Genomic DNA, 20335 nt, shown 5'->3' with positions numbered 1-20335 from the left:
ATCTGCTCGCTCGTATTATAATCATTTTTAGCATGTGGATGAAGTTTGATTCATTGTACTGCTGCATATTGTCAGCCAGGCAGTTGTCGCTTTAAACGTTTTCTTTTGTAGTATCATCAAAATCTTGCCATTATCTCTTTAAGAACAAAAAATGGCAACTGATGTAGAAATGTAATCCTTGAGTGTTTCCAAGCTCAGTAGATGACATCTCGAGCTGGTAAAGATGAATAATTATCATTCAAATCAAATTTGTAGTAGTAGAATTTTTCATGGGGGCATCTGGTCTCCTGCGTCAACTGTGGACGTCACACCACGTGTGCGTGTGTGATATGTGTGTAGAACAACTTCGTGTGAATGTTGATTGTGGCGTGCTGTGTTTTTCAATTAAAAAAGGAAAGACATATAGGAAGGATGGAAGGATGACTAAAAGCAGATGTGAAAGAAGGAAGACATTTAGAAAGACAAAAAAGTTTGATGTGAAGGGAAGCTGAAGGGGGAAAGCAGAAGGAAGGATGTAAGGAAGGACAGAAGTAGGAAAGGATGCATGCCAAAATGCAGTTCTGAGTGAAAGAAGCAGGAAGGAAAGAACTGAGGACTTATGTGAAGAAAGGATGGAATCTAAATAAAAAAAACAAAAAAAACATGGACACTTTCTTTTGGCTCACCCTTTAAGGTGATGTTGGTGGGTGTAATCAGGTAGTCGTCGTCTTCCCTGCATCACCTCGTGCGTGGGGAGGGAGGGGGGCTGAAAAAGAAGGAGGGGGAGGAACGAAGGAAGCAAGGAAGGAAGGAGGGGGGGTCCGTCCATCCAGCCTTCCTGTCTGCCTATCGATCTCCAAACATCTGGAACACGTCATATTTGTTTTTACAAGGCAAAAAAAAAAAAGGAGTGAAGAAGGGGGTGGGGGAGGCATGCGGGCTCCGGAGGAGTGAGACGGCACCGGAGGAGTGAGACGGCATCATCATCATCTTCATCATCATCATCTGCTGCTGCTGCTGCTGCTGCTGGAGCACTTGACACCTCCACGAACGGCGGCGAGCGTGTCGTGCGCGATCGCGGCTCTGCAGACACGCCAAGGCCGCTCCATGGCACCCTAATCCCCCCCCCTCCTCCTCCTCCTCCCCTCCTTCTCCTACACCTCCTCCTCCGGCAAGCCCTCCGTGCGGATCGCGATTTAATAGAGGAGAGGGGTTTAATAATCCCACTGAGACATTTTACATCTGAAGGGGGGTGGGTGGGTTGAAGGGGAGAGGGGGGCAACGCAAAAAGGTGCGCTGTTTCCGATTTTTGATTTCCCGGATTTTTTCTTTTCTTTTTTTTTGCGATGGACTGGCATGGCATGGCACGGCTCGGATTCCTCCTGCTGGCGCTGCGCGGACTGCGGGGGCTGAGCGCCGCCTGCCCCGCCGCCTGCACCTGCACCGTGTCGCGAATCGCGTGCGTCGACGGAGCGTCGCCGAGCATCGAGGATTTCCCGCTGCTCACGCTGGACGACATGGAAAACATCACCGACATGTAAGTGCGTGCGTGCATGTCAACTTGACGATGATGATGATGATGAGATGTTAGAAGGATGAAGGTGATCACGTTCACTCACTCCACCCCCCCCCTTCCCCGACCTCTTAATATCATCACATCATTTCATCATAACAATCAAATGCTGCGTGTGTGCGTGAATGTGTGTGTGGTCGTGCGTTTCTACGTGTCACTCACACCAAAACGCGCGTGCGTAATGCTCGTGCACGTTTGGGGGATTTACACAGCATTCCATAAAATGCACTAACACACATTTCCAGGCCCGGTTTTCGCAAAGGTGTCCATAAAGGGGCGTAAGTGTGAGACCCCCCCCCCCCCTTCCCCTTTCGCGATTGTTGACAGATGGCACACATGCAGGTTAAGTGTGTAGAGGCCAGACACGGCAAATAAATCGCACACGATAGTATAAATAACTCCTTTTGTAAATAGGCAGGCAAAACCACATCTAAAATAAATGTACATTTTCAGCAATATTGAATGAATACGATCAAGTCTATGTCTTCTAGGAAATATTGGCGCACTCCAGAAGTGTCCTCCCCCCCCCACACACAATTTTTTACGCAATGATTGCGAATCTGCCCTTGTTTTTTTTATTTCGTCGAGTACATCGAGTTCTCATAAAATAATACTAATTTTACTAGGGTGGCGAGTAATCTGGAGCCAACCCCAGGTGACTTTTGGTTGAGAGCCAGGGTACACCTTGGACTGGTTGCAAAATCCATAATGCTTTGTTATTATCTGTTCCCCGACAGATACATCGCGAATCAAAACAGGCTGTTTGAGCTCAACGACAACAGTTTGAGGCACTACATAAACCTCCGAAACTTGTAAGTATTGCACCATTTTTGTACTATTACTGCTACTTCTACATCTGACCAAGGTTCTGGTTTCTTACAGAACAGTGACAAGGACCAGATTGACGTTCATATCCCCGGATGCCTTTTACAATAATACAAGACTGCAATACGTGTAAGAAGTCTTTCATTCCATTTCAAGGCGACATATTATGCATTTGGTTCACACTTTAAAACTGTTCCAAGATGTTTGAATGCCAGGAATCAATAACTACGTTCGCTAGCTAGCTAGCTAGACACCCTTGAATATATTTTAAAGCAAGTCGGATTTTTTCTCTTTTAGGAATTTGCGAGACAACAACCTGTCAACACTGTCATGGAGGACCTTCCAGAACTATAACATCTCCTATTCGTAAGGCCTGCATGCTCTTCAAACGCTAGCCGTCGGGTTAGCATGTCATCTTATCCAACACAAGGGGTTCTGAAGCTTTTTGTGTCCAGCGACCCTTACAGATAATCATTTTTCCAACCTGAATACTACATAACATGTTTTTAGTCTCCTGCTGTCTGGAAACCCTCTGGACTGCATCTGCGAGAACCTCTGGATCAAACTGAGGAGCCAAGAGGAACCCGAGAGCCAAGATCTACAGTGCAAGGACGAACAAGGAGGGACAAAAGCCTTCGCCACGCTCACGCCGCCTGACTGCGGTAACGTGAAACCGGGTTAAAATAAGCAACGCGGCAGAAGCTTCCTGAAAGTCCAGAGAGCGATCGATGGAGGGTTTACAATTTCCCATCGCCCCCACCACCCGCTCGGTTACTTAAGACCGTCTCCTTGTGCCCTGCAGTGGTTCCTCAAGTAGAGGTCACCCCTACAGTGGTGACCGAGGAGCAAGGTAGCGACGTCGAAGCGTTGTGCAGCGCCTCAGGCTCGCCGACTCCGGACATCCAGTGGAACCTGGACATGGTCTTCTCGCACTATGAGGTGGGCCGATCTAATCTAATGAGCTCCGATGAGGCTTCACATTAGTTCCGTCTAAAATTTCACTCTCCAGGGTTTACAGTACAGTCCTGCACGTGTCTAATTTTTCAAGATCCGGCTTCGACCCGCCGATACTCAACACCCCATCATCTACCGCACAAATAGGATCCACAAACCCACGTGAAAGCCACTGAAGCTTTTAGTTATGAAACTAAAACAAATCTACAGAGCTGCTCGGATAAAACCACTTGAAGCTAACTGCTAGCGTTTTGGGCGTTTATACAAATGGACGCTCGGATAGCGTTAGCAACCAACCCCTAAATGCTATAATATTACAATTTTACCTTTAATCGAGGAAATTGAGAGATTTGACCCGAGCCAAAGTTCCTTTTTGGTGACACACTTTGGCTATCATTTTGATTGCTCTTTACCATCCACCGTTCTATCCTATGATTCCAGATTGACCCCATGGAGATGGCAAACAGGCTAACCCTATCCAATCTATCCCCCGAGGACAACGGTCTGGTGATCACGTGCACGGCCGAAAACATGGTGGGTCAGACGGAGGCCACGCTGCAGCTCAACATCCTCTGTAAGCATGCATTAGCGTACTAGCATGCACATTCTTCACAAATGTTTCCAAGTGGAAGCAGCAGAAGCACTGGTCACTTTGTGTTCATTACCGCCTGCGTTGATCTGATTGACCTGTTGGTGTGGTTTCCTGTCCATAACTCTTCCTCCTGTAAAGTCACACCGTCCTCTGCTTCCACGTGTTTCCTCTCCCATTGTTCATCACGACGATGTTTGTCACCCCTGCTTCGTAAAAACAAAGCTACCGACCGATAGACGATGCTAACGTCGGTCTTCCTAAAGCGTTACAGTCCAAAAATATTTGTTCCGCCAGGTCAATTGCTTCCAAGCGGAACGGGTAATTTGATTATAAAAATAGACGTGGTGGAAACTTAGACATGATCATTAGGTTACCGGCTAATTAATTGACGTCTCTGTTCATGGCTTATTTCGCCTCGTGCTAATAAAAGCCTCCATACGCTAATCTTAGCTAGTGCTAATGTCGGACTCCGGTATTGTTTGTCTCCATACTCAACACCCCCAAAACAACGTCCTCTCTCAGCCTCTCAATGTTATTTTTCCTCCGGACCGCACCTCCTCCCTCCCCGGTTGTTTACCTGCCAACCACCCCCCACCCCGTCCCGTCAGTCGCCCCCGTCATCCAGCAGCTGCTGGAACCGGAGCAAGGCCACCACTGGTGCATCCCCTTCAGCATGACGGGCAACCCCAAGCCGGCGCTGCAGTGGTACTTTGAAAACGTGACACTGCAGGAGCAGGACTACATCAGGACCATGATCCACCAGTCCACCAAGAGCGAGTACCACGGTTGCCTGCAGCTGGTCAACCCCACGCACATCCACAATGGCATTTACCGCCTGGTGGCCACCAATAAGTACGGCAGCGACGAGAAGATGGTGGCGGCGCAATTCATCGACCCGCCGTACGACCACAAAGGTACGGGTTTCCCTCTTCTTCGACTTCGCCCAATGGAGTCCATCGCTAACGTGGGTTTTGTCTCTCCTCCTGCAGAAGATATTTTCTACTACTGTAAGTGACCACTTGGCTGCGCCTTTCTCGTAGCGTTTGATTGTTTTGAAATAACCATGCTGGATCTTTCATCCCTGCTGCCTTCCTCTGTCCAGACACCACTGGTAGGACATTTTTTATTTTCGCATTGTTGTATTTTAGCCACGCTATGCAATGTCGTCCTTTTTTTTAATTTGAGTAATTAATTAACCTTTTTAAACATATTATCCAGAATATTTTTTTATTTTCTCCTATTTTTTTAGAATGTAATTATTTTGACTATAATTGACATTAAATAAACTCTCTTCCAGACTCACCATTGCCGCCAATGGATGACAGCATTGCTGTGAGTCATAATTAATAGTTTACCTTCGTAGGCGATTCGTGAACTTTTGCTAAATAGTATTTTTCCCCCCCCCTTAAGGTTTATGTGGTGGTGGGAATCGCCGGGGTGGCTTTGATGGGCTGCGTTCTGATGGTGATTATTCTCAAATATGGAAGGAACACCAAGTTTGGAATTAAAGGTGAGCGACATTCTTAAGTCGTCTGGCACCACCCGAAAATAAATAAATGTGAAAACGTAGTCACAATGCAGTGATCTAAACAGCTCATGCAGTTATACACACTCACCTTCCAGGCTCCTCGTCGGTCATCAGCAACGACGACGACTCGGCCAGCCCTCTCCACCACGTCTCCAACGGCAACAACACACCCTCGTCCTCCGAGATGGCGCCCGACGCTGTCATCATCGGCATGACCAAGATCCCCGTCATCGAGAACCCGCAATACTTTGGCAACTCCGGCAGCATGCTGAAACCAGACACGTGTGAGTTTCCGCCTGATCCGGTCATCTGCTACCTTTTCAAATAAATCTATTTAGGTTGCGTAGGGATGGACCAAGGATGCAGGAAGACTACAAAAAATGAAATAATGGACAGTATTAAGTACCACTTGGAAAAAAAATTAGGGCAAGGATATCTCACAGAGTCTACAAAATATTTTTTTCTCTTTAACAAATCCCAAATATTTTTCCAATTATGCTGATAAAGATTCATTCATAGGGGACAGGTAGAAATAAATCCTGAAAACAAAAGCAAAATTATTTGATGTGGGACCTGTGGCGGTTCAAGCATATTTCAGAGGGGGGGCATTGCCCCCGCAGCCCCCCCTTTAGCTCAGCCAATGGTTATGATCAACGTTAAAATACAAACGCATAGTAGGCTTAACTGTTTATTAAAAATTGAAAATCTCCCCACAGTCGTGCAGCACATCAAGCGACACAACATAGTGCTGAAGCGCGAGCTCGGCGAGGGCGCCTTCGGCAAAGTATTCCTGGCCGAGTGCTACAACCTCACGCCCGACCACGAGAAGATCCACGTGGCCGTCAAAGTACGGGAAGCGTCTCAGGTAAGGGTTGAAAATCAACACTTTACGGATTCCTCCTTGCGTGTGCACGTACAGACACTGAAGGAGGCTAGCGAGAGCGGGCGTGCCGATTTCTACCGGGAGGCGGAGCTGCTCACCAACCTGCAGCATGAGCACATCGTCACCTTCTACGGAGTCTGCGTTGACAGCGACCCCCTCATCATGGTCTTTGAGTACATGAAGCACGGAGACCTCAACAAGTTTCTCAGGTAAGTTTGCCATTTTCAAGTCAACGTAAGAACTTGAATTGAATGCGTCAATTAAGACACATCCAATCGATGTTTCTTACAAACACACCATTAGGTCCCACGGTCCGGACGCGGTGCTGATGGCGGACGGGCAGCACAGCATCCTGGTGGAACTGACGCAGTCGCAGATGCTGCACATCGCGCAGCAGATTGCCGCCGGCATGGTCTACCTGGCGTCGCAGCACTTTGTGCACAGAGACCTGGCCACCAGGAACTGCCTGGTGGGCGAGAACCTACTGGTCAAGATTGGGGACTTTGGCATGTCCAGAGACGTCTACAGCACAGACTACTACAGAGTCAGTCCATTTATATTCTCAACCATTGTCACCATAAAGATTGCACAAAGTAAGCGTACAGTGAATCACGGCATTGATGAGAATTCAGATTTATTTATTGGCCCTTCTGTTGTTTTTCTTTTCTCTTTTTGATCAGGCCAAATCTGTCTCAAAAATGCTGTAGCGCCGTCTAGTGGTATTATATTGAACTGAGGCCACAAGTAGCTTCATTTAGTCAAGCCAGTTCTTTGTCGCCATCTTGTGGCCTCAGTGGGTGATGACAGAACTTTTTATGTGGATGTAATCTGCAAGTGGACTTTTGCTAAATGTTCCCTTTATGTTTTTATGAAGACAACATTGATTCCAAAACGCTCCAGATGACGTTCTAGAGCTGCGTTTGTGTATCTTTTCTTACTTGCTTGCTTTTGTGGCTTAGGTGGGCGGCCACACGATGCTGCCCATCCGGTGGATGCCCCCGGAGAGCATCATGTACCGACGCTTCACCACCGAGAGCGACGTGTGGAGCCTGGGCGTGGTCCTCTGGGAGATCTTCACCTACGGCAAGCAGCCCTGGTACCAGCTCTCTAACAACGAGGTCAGTGCCGTGCCGTCTTCTCACGTCAACGAAGTTGCCTGCGAACTCGCAAAAGCAAAAATGATCTCACGGCAGGTGATCGAGTGCATCACGCAGGGCCGTGTGCTCCAGCGTCCGCGTACCTGCCCCAAGGAGGTTTACGACCTGATGCTGGGTTGCTGGCAGAGGGAACCGTACACGAGGCTCAATATCAAGGAGATCCACGCCATGCTCCAAAGCCTCGCCAAGGCCTCCCCCGTCTACCTGGACATATTGGGCTGAGGTGATCGCTCCTACTGTACAGTACATGTGTGCGTGTGTGTGAGGGGAGGGGGGGGGGCGTGTACAGGTAATGGGCGCATCAATGTCCCCTGTAAATGTTAACTGTCGTCAGTGCGTTGAGAAAAAGCCTTAAATTCGGGACTCCTATTTGCTTTCAAATCCCTCGCCATGCGTTCAGTAGCAGGCAGGTTTCGACAGGGGGGAGCCACAATGCATTCTGGGTCACGTGACAAAATGGCTAATTACGTTTTTTGTTTGCGCAAACAAAATACATAAATAGAGCTTTCTCCTTAAATATTCTTTTTTAAACAAACGTTCCGTTTCGCGTGGAAATTCAAAGACATAAACCATTTCCCCACATTTTATTGTGCATTAATATACAACTAAATTATTTTTGGTATAAATCGAACAACTATTGACTTAATACACGATTTGTTTCAAACAAAGGCTTTACATTTCAAAGACATTTTTCCCACTATTTTTTAACTCTCTACACACCCTCTGTATTGAAATATGACAGATAATGTACATTTAAAACCTTCCCAAAAAATGTTGCAAGACTTTTGAGCTCATATTATTGCTTATATTTAATTCGTAATTTAATTAAGATTTGTCTTTTGTTGCAAACAATACCCTGTGATTGTAAGTAATTAAACCTAGTAGATGATTCTTGTCTATTATTAATTTGTTATGATTATTTATAATCTTATTCATTTATTATTATGATTTTTATTATTTAGAATTCCAACCATTACAAAGCATTTAATAGCAGACCATATTTGGTGGGTTAAAACAAGAGTCCAGTCACCTCGGTAAAGGCCATTAAAAATACAATAACACAATAATATTCTAACATAGGATTATGTACATAATGATAATTCTTTAAAAACTTGAATTACTGAAAAAAGTACTTTATATGCATTAAAAAAAAAGTGTGCATATTTAGTAAGTTAAATCAAAATGGAGACTACTGCATTTATTTGATCCTCTCCCCGTCAATGATGTCACGTTTATGTAAATACCTTTCCGCAGACTGGCCATGCATATACGACGACCATGTGGTGTTTTCAATGTTGTCACGAGTGCTTTAACCAATTGTATTATTCCATGTACTTCAAAAGCACACGGATGTTGAGATCTTGAGCTGTGTCTCTCGCCCCTCTCAAACAAAAAAAAAAAAAGAAGAGCACAGCTTACTTTATATTTATAGGCTACAGATTTAATTTTTCATCCACCAGCAGCATCACCATTTTTTTGTATATCTGTGTTGTTCAAGAGTCCTAATTGGTATCAAGAAAGTTTTATCGTTTACAAAATATTGGACCCTTATTGGGGTGAGAAGATCCAAGCAATTATGTCATTGCAAATATTTGGATGTCATTACATAGGACGTGTATTGCAGAATTGCTCGCAATACGATTATAACGATATTTGATGGTAACGTCGATACATGTTGCTGGATGGATACCACTGACATTTCGTTTCATCTCATATGCAGTTTTTTTTTTTTTTAAGTTAAGCAGGCATTTAAGTAAGACAATTATTGCATAGTCACTTTTATCGGTTGTTTATGACGTGTCCGCTGTAGATAAGCTAGCTGCAGAATTGGGATATTTGCATAAGACTCATTGGCTACGTTACAAGCTAGTATACTCCAGCAGGTATCGCGCGTTCTGGGCCACTGGCAATACATATGTTCTGTAAATACCATTTGGAATTTCTTTGTGCTCGTGGGAAAAATAATCCAGGTGAAAATACAATCCAGTGATTTTTTTTTCACTCTTAATTTCGAGGGCGCAGAGAAGTTTGTTGTAATAAATGAATAAAAAAAATAATAATTTAAAAAGGGGAGAAAAAAAAGGGCCTCTGACTGACTGTAGCCTCTCGGGATCCTCTTTCAGACTGTGACTTTGCATCGTATGAATCGTATATTATTTTGAATGTAATTCAGAAGGCCGGGGACCTCTTTTGAATGTAATCAATCATGTGGGATGGGGAGGGAGGGGGTCTTTTTTTTTTTTTTTTGTAAATATGTGGTCAAAGGGACAAAAATGTTTTCATTAATGTGTCAATTCATTTGACTTTCTTGTGCAAATACGACTGTGTGTGTGTGTCTGAGATGATGTGTGTGCGTTGCCACGTACACTCGGATGCAAGACTGTGTGCGCGCGTGTGTTAAGGGAGAATTAACCTTGCTTTAACCAATCAATCAGTCAATCAATCAATCCAATGCTTTGTGCATCATGTGAGTAGCTTAACCACAATTAATGGATCTGTTCCTTGTGATACTGTGCATTTAATAAAGGTGGTATGTCTTACATTGTGTGTACGTGTCATTTTCACATATTTTCTACTAAATCAATATCTTAAAAAAAAAAAGCTCCCAAAAGTAGTTTCTCTTTATGGTCCGTTTTTGACCCGCCTGAAAAAAGTGAACGTGTCATCAAAAGCATTCTGTGACCACCATTTTGTTTCCAATAATAACTTGTGGTGAGTGACAGGAACAGCTGCCAAATACACACATTGCAGCGGAGCATGATTTTCTCCTATGGTAGTGTTAGACTTAGCACATAGTGAGTGAGGAGCTTTCTCACCTTGCAATTCTGGATGCTCGGGTCACATCTCGAAGGTCGTCCTCAATTTGGCCGACAGCTGCTTCTAGATGACACTAATTTGTGAGACATTAAGTCATATTCATTGCAAATGCTAAATTTGAGTCTTACTATACTTTACCTGCGGTGTTCCTCAGAGCTTTGTACTATGACCACACACATTTGACCTTCTCAGTCGGTCTTTTTCTCCAGGGCTCTTATCCAATTTTTCTATGTGAACATTAAGATCACGCATAAGGAAATTAGTAAAAAAAATTTAACAGGGTAAAAACGTACACTTTGCATAAATGAAATTATATTAGCAGAATTGTTTACAAGAGTAAGTGATGGGTCACTAAATTTGCAACCTAATGATTTCAAGCGGATTTCATTGCATTTCTTTTTGCTCCACTACTTCTACTACATGTTTTTTACAATACACTTGAGCTTAATTTGAACATATAAAAAAGTATGAAGTGGCGAGGGCCTCTTGGTTTCATCAAAAGCTGAGCATATTTTGGATTTATTTGTACTCTAGAGCTTAATTTGAACATATAAAAAAGTATGAAGTGGCGAGGGCCTCTTGGTTTCATCAAAAGCTGAGCATATTTTGGATTTATTTGTACTCTAAATGCACATTTAAGTAAAAAGAAGAAACGTCCGCCCGTATCTTTGACCCATTGTTAAAGCCACAAAAATTCAATATACAACCCGATGTATTGTACACAGGAGGGTCGACGTCGAAGGCGGCTAGATTTGTCAAGGCTCCGTAACAAACATGAATAAATACAAAGTGCTAGCCTTAGCAGAAAGATCAAAAAAAAAAGTGAAAGAAACAAAACAAGTTAACAGACACAAGCACTCGTCTATGGATTATTGTACACGGTGTCTACTCACTATACAATTTTGTGACTTTTCCTTCCGACGTGCGTATTCAGACGCGGCTTTCTTCATGAACAAAAAGCTCTCGAGATTTTAGAGGCATTCGAGAAAAGTTAACCAGAGTTAGCGTGTCAGCTTTGGGATTCTTTTCCTTTTTTTTAATGATTAAACATCATGCACGCCGCAAAGAACCGCATGCAGTAGTTAAAACGGTAACCCATCCGAGCACTTTTTTTTTTTATTGATAATAGTCAGAAACACACACAGCAGCTTGGGCAGAGGAGGCCCCATGTCCTCTGGGCTTGTCAATAAGGGCTAGGGGGGGCTATTTATAGGTGAAGAGGGTATATTTTGGGGAGGGGGTCTACGGGTGAGAATAGTGAGGGTTCGGAGCCGCATCCCATAGGTAGCAACTGTTGATGGCTGTCAAGTATCACTGATGGCGGGAGGTGGGGGCACTGAATGATTATCACCTTCATATATTTTTCATATATATTTATAGATATATATCTGAACACTCACTCACTCCGTTCCTATGTTGAGCCCCACTTAATCTGGTTTACGTTCACGGAGCCCCAGACATGACATAGGCGGGAGGTATGGGATTTAAATTGTGGCTAGAATACAGGTATAACATACGAACAAAATGTGAATGGAAAATGATATGAAATCAAGCAGTTTCTCTAGAAACTTCAAGCAGATATTCACTATTTGCAGCTAACGCGACTATTTTTTAAATGAAATTGTGCAAATTGGTAGCCCTTTGCATCACCCTAGTAGCCCCGAGTTTCAAGAAAGATAGTGACCCCCTGCTGTAAACATTTTATTTCACGGACGCAAATTATTTTTGTGCACACGTTGTAATTATGTTGTGGCTACAAACAAGTATATCGTGCGCACCTTATACAGCCTTAGAATAGTTTTACATGTGCATGATTACCTTCACGGCACGTTACACTTCATGGCTACAAATTAGGATTTTGTGGACACAACTAAGCATTTTGTGGAACTTGTACTTATTTTGCAGCTCCAAATGAGTACTTCATGCGCCCCTTATATGGGCATAAATTAGTATGTTGTGCATATTCTGGGGCCACAATTTAGTATTTGTTGCAAACATTGTGTGCAGCAGTTTTGTGGCCCCTCAATACGTATTTTATCCAAGTTATTCTATGTATCGTGGCCACAATTAAAATGTTGTCCCTCATGTCATGTATGCCGCTCCTTAGAGTTTTGCTTACATGTAAAAACAAAAAAATTGCCTGACATTACATTCACCCCACCCAAAAAAAAAAAAAACAGTATGGGATGAAGGTCTTTTGGGAGGGAAAGGGGGGGGGGGCATCCATCACTGACAGTTGCAGCAGGTAGGACAGAGTCTGCGCACCGCCTGGACATCAAAGAGGCGGCGGCGGAGGCTCCTTGGCGGCGGAGGCTCTTTCACGGAGCTGCAGGTGCTCCAGCGCCACGTCAAGCGGCATGACGTCCACGCAGCCCATGGCGCCGAAGTCGGCGAAGTCCCGCCGCTCATCCTCGTCGGACGACGAGCTCTCGTCACGCATGAGCGTGGACAGCAGCAGCTCCTGCACAAACAGGCTGCGGTCGGCGCGCTCGCCCTCCGCCAGCTGACGCTCCGCCTCGGTCATCTTGGGCTCGTTCAGCCTGCACGCGGCGACAGGAATCGTCTTTATATTTTGGTTGCCTAACTTAGATCCACCAGGTGTTGTGGCTCTCAAAGCAATATTATGTTTTGGAAAATTGTTTTGTAGATTATAATACTTTTACTAAATTTAAACATATAATAAAAAAATTAAAAAAAGCTTTAGCTTATTAGCAGCCACACCAAATGAAGACCTACCGTGCTAATAGAAACTGAGAGTTGTGGGTCAAGGACGAGTGGTGGTTGCTTTCGGCCGGCGCGACCGTGTTGGTGGCGGCCGCGCTGGGGGGCAGGATGGCGGCGGTGGCCGAGTTGGTGGTATTGGCCGAATTGTTACCGCGCCGGGCGGCGTGGCGGCCCGTCTCCGCCTGTTGGCGGGCCGCTTGCGCCTGCTGCCGCTCTAGCTGCAGCTGCATCTGGAGTTGCTGCAACTGCGAGGCCGACGGCCCCGATGAGTTGATCTGGCCGCCCGCCGCGCGTCGCACGCCCGACAGCTGTGACAACAACTCTGACAGAAAACAAACAACTTCATAGTGTTTGATCTGTAAACTTTGTTTAATAGCTGAAACGTCACTTAAAACGACCTGCAATTATTCGAATCATGTCAGATGTGGAACCGGGAAGTCGCCCTCACCTGCAATGGGGTCCATGGCCTCCCTGTTGCTGGGCGTGTAGGTGGAGCTCTGTGATGACGACGTAGTTGAGGACAGACCGCCGGCGGAGCCGCCGGTAAAGTGCATGTTGGTGCGTCGCGCTCGGGTGCCGCCCAGTCCCCGGCCGGGGTGGAACATCCGCCGCACGTGCCGGACGCTGCTGGACTCGTCGTGGAGGGCGGCTCGTTAAGGTGTGAAAAAAAGCAGGCAACGGTCGATCACGTGTGCATTTTGCCATAAAGAGGAGTTTCTTTCCGCTTGTGACAAAAGGCAGTGAGGTAACCCTGTGTGGTTTCACAAAGCTCACGATGTCATCAAAGCGCTGCATTGATATCAGACGTTGGAATGGCATCGTACATAGGCTTGTCTTCTCGGGTCATCATCAAAAGTTCTTGACATATTAAAACAAAGTCGAACCCGGGATTTTTGCAGGCCGATTTAGAGGTTTGACGGAATTCTGGAAACCGATTAATTGTCCAATTAATAATAATAAAAAAAGATACATTAAAAAAATACAATGAATAAAATCTGCGTTACATTTCTTTTGATAAAATCAGACAATTACTACACATACATGTGATGACGGTAGGTTTGTGAAAGGATATTAACTCTCTGGGTGCTCTGTGCTCAAGAGTGAGGTGGGCTGTCAAGTCATCTGTGACGTGGTTGGGATCCCCCCCGGGCAAGGCTGCGCATATTGGACAGATCTGGGAGGCAAAGGGTAAAAGTAAGCACTAGGACTTGGCAATTAAAAAAAAAAAGGACTTGAGAGGATCGAGTGGACATACTCACCACCTCGGTGGAGGTCTCCGGGTGCTCGGCGGTGACGTGCTCCTGCAAAGACGTCTCCGTGAAGCCCATCTTGCCGCAGTAAGGACACGTGAATGCCTGGTGCTGCTCCAGCGAGAAGGTGTCGCCGCCATAATACAAATCTGCAGTGAACAACGCGACACTTGGTCATGCGAGGGTTACGGCAAATGTCACTCGCTTGACGTCGCAAATCAAACCCCTCAAGGGTGCAGATGACAGTAAAGAGCAAGAAAACAAAATTACCGTAGTCTATCCTGGTTAATATACACTGCATGGGGTGCTCTGTGGTGTGTCGCGTGGTGGTGGCGCCGCTCTCGTAGCACAAGGCGCAAAGGTCGTAGTCGTAGCAGATGAGACACTTGAAGCGTCTTCCCCGAAAGTTTCCCTTCAAACAAGCGTCGCAGCTCACACCTACAAAAGACAATAAAGGGAAAGTAGAGGCAAACATGAGACCGGTACTTCTTCCGTTGGGTTGCAACAAATGGGATGACAACCAAAGACAGAAACAGAACTCTCTGTGATCTAGAAGGTAGCTAAATGCTCAATTTGTTTTTGCTAGCTTCACAAAAATTGGACAGTTAAGCTTACCACCTTAACGATGATCAATGTGAAATTTGATTCCTTCCTGGAATCCATATGTACTAAAATACATTCATCACTGCCATGACGCCAGCATACGAGGTGTGTCAAAGACAGGTGTCACAGAAGACGAATTTGAAATTCTAGGTTTTTCTTTTCAGCTTGTCAAGTCTAATGGAATTTACTAGCCTTCTCAGCCACGCAATAATTCCCCATGGAAGGATTCCTCAGTGCTGTGTTCACAACCATGTTTTCAAAATGGCTCCCCTTGATCTTGGGGAAAAAGGAAACAAAATTCTCATGGGAGCGAGGTGAGGTTCCTCCAGCATGGTGATGTTCTTAACAGCCAGGAACTGTCAGATGCTCAGGACATTGTAAACCTCTTCTCACAGACTGAAAGAAGCAAACGTGTGCGCTTTGTAGACATGAAGATTGATGATCTGGCTCTCTAAGCAGGGGAAAATCCGTCGTCCAAGAACTTTTCGGACACACCTCTGCACTCATGCAACCAAATAATAAACACACACCCGTGAGTTTCAGTTAAAGATTAAAGTGGTTCATTATGTACTGGAACGGTGGTGGTCTGAGTAGTCTAATTAATATCTTCAAATAACTGTCGTCCGAAAATATATTTTAAAAAGCACATCGGGTGCCAATAAAGTTCCATCTTTATGCCACATGACCAACTTCAGCGCGGCTGTTCTCCTTGATCTAGCTTGAGCTAATATGATAGCAATAGGCACAACTTCTGAACTGGTTAAAACACACGAAGAACACTAATTCTAGTTTGTAACACTTAATTTGTATTTGAAAATATTCCCCACCGAAACTCTATAGACTTGTTCCAGTGCGTAAAACATGCTGAGGACTTTAGCGGCCTGACTCTTGATGACAGTGCACAAGCTAGGCAACACTCGTTCGGGAGTCAATGTTAGCTCACCGGCTAACAAAAAAACTGATATAATATACGTGACATGTCTGTAATAAGTGTTATTTTTGTGTGATTAAATGACACAAAGTAAGAAGACAACGACAAGGTGTTGGCGCTGTTAGCAAACGTAGCACCAGTAGCCGGAGCTAACCGAGCAGCTCGTAGCAACGGCTAACTGCTAAGCTGCGCCATGTTGTCGAGTTAGTTACTAATTATTAAACATTAAAAAATCGAAAATGGCCGTCGGTGACTATATGTGTCATGTAGTGTTGAAAATAAAGAGTGGTCACGAGTCGTTTGGTTTATTTTAAGGTTCGACAGGAGCTTGTAGCATTAGCCGGTTAGCCACGGCGGCGCTGTTTATGAACTCACCCTCATGACGGGACATCCTACAAGCGGCCCACAAAGCAAGCTCTTCCCGGGGCTACCCCACAACGTCGACGACGATGCGAGAATGGGGGGGATGCAGTAATGGGGAAGCTATCGATCTGGCTTCCCTTGTTAGTTTTGTTTGTTTCGTTTTCACGGCCAAGATGGACCCCCTTGCCCTGCCTTCCCCTCTCCAAGTCAGCCACTTATCGTTTCAGTACTGGCGAACAACGCTAGGCGGCGCGCAATTGCGTGGAGTCGCATTAATGAAACCGAAGAAGTTTTTTCCAGTGACGTATGAAGTCATCATTTTTGGACTCACAGGCACTGCTACGTCATGTTTAAAGAATTGAGCAAATTTATCATTTTAATTGTATTTTTTCCTGCTACTAAGAGTTTTTATAATTGTTTAAATCCGTTTTTTTTCAAATCGAAATTGCTGATATTTGTGTCATTTTGTTTTTTAAATTGGATATAATTTAATAAAACAAAGTTTTTTTCTCTCACTAAATTAGACTGTATTTGATTCATTGAACATTTGAGAAGTTTATACTTTATTATCTGGCTAATTATAATTCAGCAACTAAGAATCAAGTTGGTAAAATTTGTGGGATTCCTTGGCAACAAAAAAAAGGGCAAAATGAATTTCTCCTTTCATAAATAGGACTCATTTATGCATTTATTAGGTATAATACAAACAGTAAGCTTGAAAATATATGTAGATTCTTGCAGAAATATTTGTATATCACACATAATAAACATAAAAAGTGTAAAATATTTGGCATAAAGAACACAGTATTATTTACAAAATCCTCATACATCCAGATATTGTAAAACTATACCTGTCACCAACCTTCTTCCTTTACAAATAAACTAATGCTCTGTTTGTCAAAACATGCAATTAGCAAAGCTTTTATTTCCTCCAGAGCATTCATTCAGTTTGTGTGTGCTGACCAGAAAGCGAGACAGCCTGACAAAAACAAATCAGTGCATCATCACATTGAAGACTTCACAGCAGTTTTGTTTTGCTTTGAGATCCTATAAAACAAAACATGTGATTCCAGACCACGTTGAGTCTATCTCTCCAAACAGGCAAAAACGGTCACAAAGTTTACATAAATGACCTTCTGTACAAACAAGTTGTGCTTCAATGTGGAAAGTAAAACAGTTTAAAAAAAAACAAGATGGGTACGATGCATACTTAGGTGTCACATTGGCTGATCCCGCTCATACATTATGCCGATAGAAAATAAACCTTAGAAATTCTGCTGTACGTTCATTTCCTGCTTAAAATAAATGCATTTTTCATATTTACATAAATCCGTAATCCGCCTCTGCTTGGTCTATGTGTAATTAGTGTCTATGATATTATATATGTGATAATACCTGAGCACAAAAACATAGTAAGGCTTATGGGCGACATCTTTTAAATTACTGCACCGACCAAAAAGATACATTTATGTACATTTTGTGATATTTACAGCACACTAGAAGGTTGTGGGATTAAAGAACAAGGCCACACAATTTACACAAAAGTAGTTTTTTTTTTCTGCTTTTTCTTTTTTGGCAAAATAAAATATAAATCAGAATGTTAAGAAATGTGCCGTGATGCTAGAATGCTTGCTCAAATATACATACAGTGTTTCTGGGGCGGGGCAACCTGTGGCCACACCAGAAAAAAAAAAAATTGACCGCACCAGTAATCGTGGATTTCATTAAAGCTGTAAGCAGTGATGGACACGTTTCTCACACTCACTTTTCCAAATGGTCACAAGGACTCACGTTGGGGATTGAAGCGGCCATTTTGGATGTCATAGAGTCTCTGTACAATACACAAATGGTGATGTTGGGATGTTCATAGCAAAAAAGTGCTTTTTTTTTTTTTTTTTTTTTTTTTAAAATGAAGTGCATAACAGTCCAAAAGCAAACATGGACTTGGCCCGTGTCAGCGATGGGCTCCGTTAAATGGCTTTTTTGTACTCCAAGGTAGTCGTTGTGTGTCGTCATACACTCGAGTGTTTTTTTTTTTTTAAGTGACTCCAGAAGTGGTGCTCACTTCCTGTTTGCGTGTAAGCTTCAATCCATCATTTCCTCCTTGGAGAACTCCCGGGATTTTCTCTTAAAGAAGCCCATCTGCGGGAGAAAACAATAAATGTTTACAGCTGGAAACGGCACAATGGTTGTTGGAAATTGAAAAAAGATGCTTGAAAGAATGAAGTGAGCCATATGAGGTTCAAAGTCTTTATGGAAGATTTAGACAATTTGGAGTATGGTTAGTTTGAATTTAACTACGTTAGCTTTTACCTTCCATAGCGCAAAGATGACTAGCGCTAAGATGAGGAGACCTATGAGGATGCTGATGATGATGATCCATATAGGGATTCCTCCTAAGCTCTCCTTGGAGACTTGGATCTTCATCTGGTGGGGGCCAAGGCAAGTTATGATGTTTTTTTCTTTTTTTTTACTAATTTATCATTAATTCTATTTCAGACTCACAGTCCTGGTGCTGTCAGCGGCGCTCAGCACAAACAGATCGGCGTTTCTGCTCCTCAAAGTGGCGTTCACCAACATGTACAGGCTGGAAAAGTCCGCCTGAAAGACCCCAACAAAGATGGAGTCCAGAAGAGAAGTATTTAAAACCGATATCTTTGGGGGAAAAAAAACTGCTGGGACTCACTTTGATGAATGTGGGCTTCCACACTCGGAAGGTAACGTTGACCTGGCTGACTTTGGCTTCTGGGATGAAGCATTTGAATGAGGCGCACGGGAGGTTCTCGCAGTTCTGCGGTGAAATCCAAACACACACAAGTCAGAAGGGAAGAATAGTAAGACACAAACGTAAGCCCTCTGACACCCACCAGAAGGAAAATGCTGAGCGTTTCTCTGTTTGGGCTGGGTTTCACCACATCCGGGTTGAGATTAAGAGGGTTGATCAAAGCGGCCGCGTCGCATTTCATCTGCAAAGAGAAGAAAGTCCATCGGATCGTTTCCCTCGACAAATGTTCCGCTTCTGCTGCTGCTCACCTGCGGGCTGGTGACGATGTGCGTCAAGTACAGCAGGTAATTCTTACGAGGCGACAGCTCGGGGTAGGTCACCTTCAGGTCGAGAGGAGGGGTCACCATATCGCCTGCTTTCTCGATCTAAGAGAGGCCATGTGAGGAAATACATTAAATATCCCGAAAGGTTTATTTTCAACATTGAATGGGATTTTTTTTGACAATCCAAAACTTTTTGTCTTACCGTGTAGCTGATGTTGACCTCCTCGCCGATCACGCGGGTTTCGTTGAACACGGTCAAGTACTGCTCGCCCTCTTTCACCACCACGTGCTCGTCCACTGGACGCCTGCGAAGAATTGAAATGTATCGACATCAGATAAATAAATTAGCTTTAGCGACGGTAACTAGGAAGGAACGGCGTACTCACACGGTGAACACTAGGCCGGCCTCGTACTTGACGGGGATGGAGATGAGCACCGTGTTGTCGTTGAGGGTGGAGGGCAGCTCTTCGCTGTCACTGGGGGGGGTCGTTGCTAAGGTCATTTCCACGTGATTCATCGCAAAAATGTTTCTTTACCTCGTGGCTGTGACGTTGATCTGGATGTTGTGATGAATGTGATTAGGATTGACCTCAAACTTCACTTTGAAAGATTCCTGTAGACATGACAAAGCAGCTTGAAGAACAAAAGTGGTGATAAAAAAAAAAATGTTTTAAAGGGGTACCTCCACATTGCTCCCCAGGAAGGGGTACCCCACCGCACATTCCACTTTGGTGTGATTTAGAGTGCAGTCTTTTTCCGGCTGCCGTTCCAAAAGAAAACAAGGTCAATCCCCCCCAAAAATATTTGCACGACATTAGTTTCAAGGGGTCACGAGATCTCACCTCCACTTTGACGTAGTTGATGTTTGGCGTGAAGCTGATGACCACTTTAGTGTTGTAAGCGTTGTCTTTGGTGTTTTTCACGCGGATGTTCACGTCCAGTTTGTCCTTCTTGGCTCGGATCACCAACCTGGAGGACAGCAAAGGAAGACCCTGAACATACAAACGATCCGCCACAAGAGGGCAGCCTTGCGGCGGAAAGTCGGCAAGGCTTGACGAACTGCTGTTTGGAGACCTTGGAATTTGCAACGTGTGCATGATGCGTTCGG

The 20335-nt window shown here is 44.4% G+C and overlaps 3 protein-coding genes across 5 annotated transcripts in view; 1 reads left to right on the top strand and 2 right to left on the bottom strand.

Annotated features, from left to right (window-relative positions):
• Positions 1 to 897: 897 nt before the first annotated feature.
• On the top strand, positions 898 to 8948 carry ntrk2b (neurotrophic tyrosine kinase, receptor, type 2b). The gene is made up of 18 exons (XM_061293593.1): positions 898 to 1516; positions 2290 to 2364; positions 2435 to 2506; positions 2675 to 2743; positions 2888 to 3039; positions 3180 to 3316; positions 3773 to 3905; positions 4532 to 4837; positions 4913 to 4930; positions 5026 to 5034; positions 5221 to 5255; positions 5334 to 5433; positions 5547 to 5735; positions 6168 to 6298; positions 6371 to 6543; positions 6638 to 6878; positions 7294 to 7452; positions 7528 to 8948. Exons 1-18 carry the CDS (start codon positions 1326 to 1328, stop codon positions 7711 to 7713), a joined length of 2376 nt encoding a protein of 791 aa, XP_061149577.1. The 5' UTR covers positions 898 to 1325; the 3' UTR covers positions 7714 to 8948.
• Positions 8949 to 10887: 1939 nt separating this feature from the next.
• kcmf1 (potassium channel modulatory factor 1) lies at positions 10888 to 16417 on the bottom strand. Its single transcript, XM_061293592.1, has 7 exons — positions 16192 to 16417; positions 14553 to 14720; positions 14292 to 14431; positions 14105 to 14206; positions 13481 to 13670; positions 13045 to 13354; positions 10888 to 12848 (listed from the first exon to the last, which is right to left on the bottom strand). Exons 1-7 carry the CDS (start codon positions 16205 to 16207, stop codon positions 12584 to 12586), a joined length of 1191 nt encoding a protein of 396 aa, XP_061149576.1. The 5' UTR covers positions 16208 to 16417; the 3' UTR covers positions 10888 to 12583.
• A 416-nt stretch (positions 16418 to 16833) lies between these two features.
• itga1 (integrin, alpha 1) overlaps positions 16834 to 20335 on the bottom strand; it is a 32905-nt gene continuing 29403 nt past the window's right edge. For all 3 annotated transcript variants that reach the window (XM_061294276.1, XM_061294277.1, XM_061294278.1), the window contains 11 exons: positions 20070 to 20196; positions 19910 to 19987; positions 19764 to 19840; positions 19614 to 19703; positions 19430 to 19532; positions 19213 to 19329; positions 19047 to 19145; positions 18866 to 18970; positions 18685 to 18780; positions 18493 to 18606; positions 16834 to 18321 (listed from right to left, as the gene is read on the bottom strand). In XM_061294276.1, the coding sequence (XP_061150260.1) occupies positions 18265 to 18321; positions 18493 to 18606; positions 18685 to 18780; positions 18866 to 18970; positions 19047 to 19145; positions 19213 to 19329; positions 19430 to 19532; positions 19614 to 19703; positions 19764 to 19840; positions 19910 to 19987; positions 20070 to 20196 (1063 nt within the window). In that variant the 3' untranslated portion in view covers positions 16834 to 18264. The remainder of the gene's footprint in view (positions 18322 to 18492; positions 18607 to 18684; positions 18781 to 18865; positions 18971 to 19046; positions 19146 to 19212; positions 19330 to 19429; positions 19533 to 19613; positions 19704 to 19763; positions 19841 to 19909; positions 19988 to 20069; positions 20197 to 20335) is intronic.

Source organism: Syngnathus typhle, linkage group LG12 (genome assembly GCF_033458585.1).
Source record: "Syngnathus typhle isolate RoL2023-S1 ecotype Sweden linkage group LG12, RoL_Styp_1.0, whole genome shotgun sequence".
Classification (NCBI taxonomy): domain Eukaryota; kingdom Metazoa; phylum Chordata; class Actinopteri; order Syngnathiformes; family Syngnathidae; genus Syngnathus; species Syngnathus typhle.
This window is presented reverse-complemented; position numbering and strand designations above follow the sequence as displayed.